Raw genomic sequence first — 2,580 nt, forward strand, 5'->3', positions numbered from 1 at the left:
TGCTGCTAATAATGACATTGGGCATTTGATTTTAAGGAGCTTGAGTTCATCCACCTAAGTCAAGGCTAGGAGCACATCACCCTTTCTTGCTACTCGCATGCATCAATCTCATAAAAAACAGAGGATATTTCAAAAGTCAGCTGGCCAGGATCCACTGCTTTTGGATCCACCTGGTCCATCATAGAAGTGATTCATCTGACTCCTGCTTACACTCAGAGCATCCCAACCACTCCTATAGCTCCACAGAGTTTCTCTGTCATTGTGACAGTCATGCCTCATGAGGCACACATTTTTCCTGGAGTGCGCTATGCTGACTGACCCCAGCGTGAGTCTGGCAGCAGAGACTCCTTCGAGATATGATGACTACTGTCTAATAAGCAATTTTCGCAATCTGGCTTGTATTAAGTTTATTAAACAGGTTAATAACAAGTTCACACATCATAAGCATTATTCAGGAAACATTTTACGGCAATTTGAGTTCTGGACAAAAAACTAATACCACGTAGTATTTCTTTAATTACCTTTACAAGCCTGTCTTTTTTACTAGCTGTTCTAACCACTACTCCTTGCAGCACGAGACAAAGATACCACTTATTTACTAGATCCGAACATGTAACAGGTGACCAGCTGCCTTTTACCGATTCAGGTAAGAAAATGCATAGTTTAGGACAACAGACAGCACAAAAGAATCAATAAAGACCGTACCTTTGGAATTGGGAATTGGCATTCCCCTGAGCAGTAATAGGCGTCGAAGGATTTAGGGGAAATAATCCACTCGCTCCAGCCAATGTCTGCGAAATCCACCTTGAGATAGCGCCGAGCACAATACCTTGGCTCATTCCACTGCTTCCTCCTCGCCTTCTTCAGTGTTTGTTCATCGAACTGGAGAGTCTGGCTCTTCTGGTGATGATTCTTCCTCTGCTTTTTCTTACTCTTTGCCTTCTCTGCTAACCGTGGCTGGAAGGTTTTGTAGGGTTTTCCATCTTCCCATCTCTCATCCTCATTGTACTGGTATTCAGCTCCTGGAAGCTCGTTATTCTGCAATGGCAACATGATGTTTGCGGAGCGTTTTCGCCGCCGCTGCCTGAGGCTGCTCCTCATGTGGTTTTCTGGCCTGGAAAATACCCTTGCCAGAGGATGATGGTGCCCTTGCAAACTAGAGACAACACTCTCTGGCTCTGAAATAGCTGAATCATTGGCGTAAATCAGAATGTAGGGTTCGTAGTGAGAAGGTGCCCTTTTCCAGGGGCGATGGCTGGTCAGATCCATTTTGACACTGATCAGGAGTTCATTGTTTTGTTTTGCTTCATGCAGGAGCTGAGTGATATCCTTCCACTGCCAGGAAAGGACATCCTGGTAAGCAGCGGAGACATTTATTAGGAAACGTCCCAGGCTCCGAGTCTGGTTCCCAACAGAAGAAAAGGTCAAAACCGAAAGAGATATCTGAATTTCAGGTTTCCTGTGCCTGTGATGAGAACAGCCTCTGGATTGGGAACAGTTGCACTCAGCATGCAGTACATCACCAATATAATAATACACCGAAGCTGACAAGACGTTTTCAGTCTTGGTGAGTGACGTCAAGTTAAAAACGTATATCTGCTGGCTTTCAGGGCTCCCTAGAAGAAGAAATACTTGGATAAGAATATGGGCATTTCAAAATGTTATAGAGAAAGGACTGAGTGCATTGCTTTCTAGGTTATACATTAAGTTCATGGGAAATTTTCACTCAGTGCTGTGGGAACAGGTTTAGGCCAGTATTCAGAAAAATAACAAAGCTGGCAAAACGGTGACCGTAAATCACACACTTTCAATCTGGTTTCCTTGTATAACTGTCTCTATCCAGAAGTACTCACACATTTCCTACTGCTCCTCTGACTTCAAGAAACAAACTAGGTCACAGCAACACAGCTTGGTAACACAGGCACTAAAGACTACATCTATCATCCAGAAATTTGAGCGATGCCACAGTAAAGTTTTGCTCTTTTGTCTTCCTCTTTCTGTAAGATTTCCAATGCTCCTCCCTCTCAAAATGCACTTAGGTGACTATGGCTGCTCTGTCTTGACTAAAGAATTGTCTTCGTCAAAAACAACTGGGATATCAATGTCACGGAAACATGCTTTAGCCCAGACCTAGCTGAAGCTGGAGAAAGGCTCCCACTGGCTTCACTAGGCACTGGATCGTCTATAAACTTGCGTTATCCTGTTGAGCCACAACATTAGTTGGAAAGACAAGATTTGCTTCCCTACTAGTAGAGGCTCAGCGTAGCAGTGGGGAAGATGAAAAGGCTGGATTCAAGCAGGGCATGATTCTCAGCGCTGCCACAGGCTTTCAAGTGTACTTCTAGGTAAGTCACTTAAGCTCTGATTGCCAAGTCATCCAATGCAAAAGAAGCCCAGCTGGTTCCCTTAAACCTTCCACTCCGGTCCGGGCCTCAGCTACAAAGCAAGGACTTTGGTGCCCGGGTGGCATTTACTCTTAGCTTTTGAAGATGTTAAAGAGACTATTAAAGAGGGACTCAAAACCATGTAACATTTGGTACAGCTACCTATGTATATGTCACCGTTTAAGGCTGGGCCGGC

General features: G+C 44.5%; 1 protein-coding gene across 1 annotated transcript; it reads right to left on the reverse strand.

The window, feature by feature from the left end:
- Positions 1–705: 705 nt before the first annotated feature.
- Positions 706–1,616, reverse strand: BMP3 (bone morphogenetic protein 3; the record flags this gene model as incomplete). Its single annotated transcript, XM_009708723.1, has 1 exon — positions 706–1,616. A coding segment is annotated over one exon (911 nt), but the record flags the coding sequence as incomplete, so codon positions are not given.
- Between the last annotated feature and the right edge of the window lie 964 nt (positions 1,617–2,580).

This window comes from Cariama cristata, unplaced genomic scaffold, assembly GCF_000690535.1.
Source record: "Cariama cristata isolate BGI_N322 unplaced genomic scaffold, ASM69053v1 C11341638, whole genome shotgun sequence".
Classification (NCBI taxonomy): domain Eukaryota; kingdom Metazoa; phylum Chordata; class Aves; order Cariamiformes; family Cariamidae; genus Cariama; species Cariama cristata.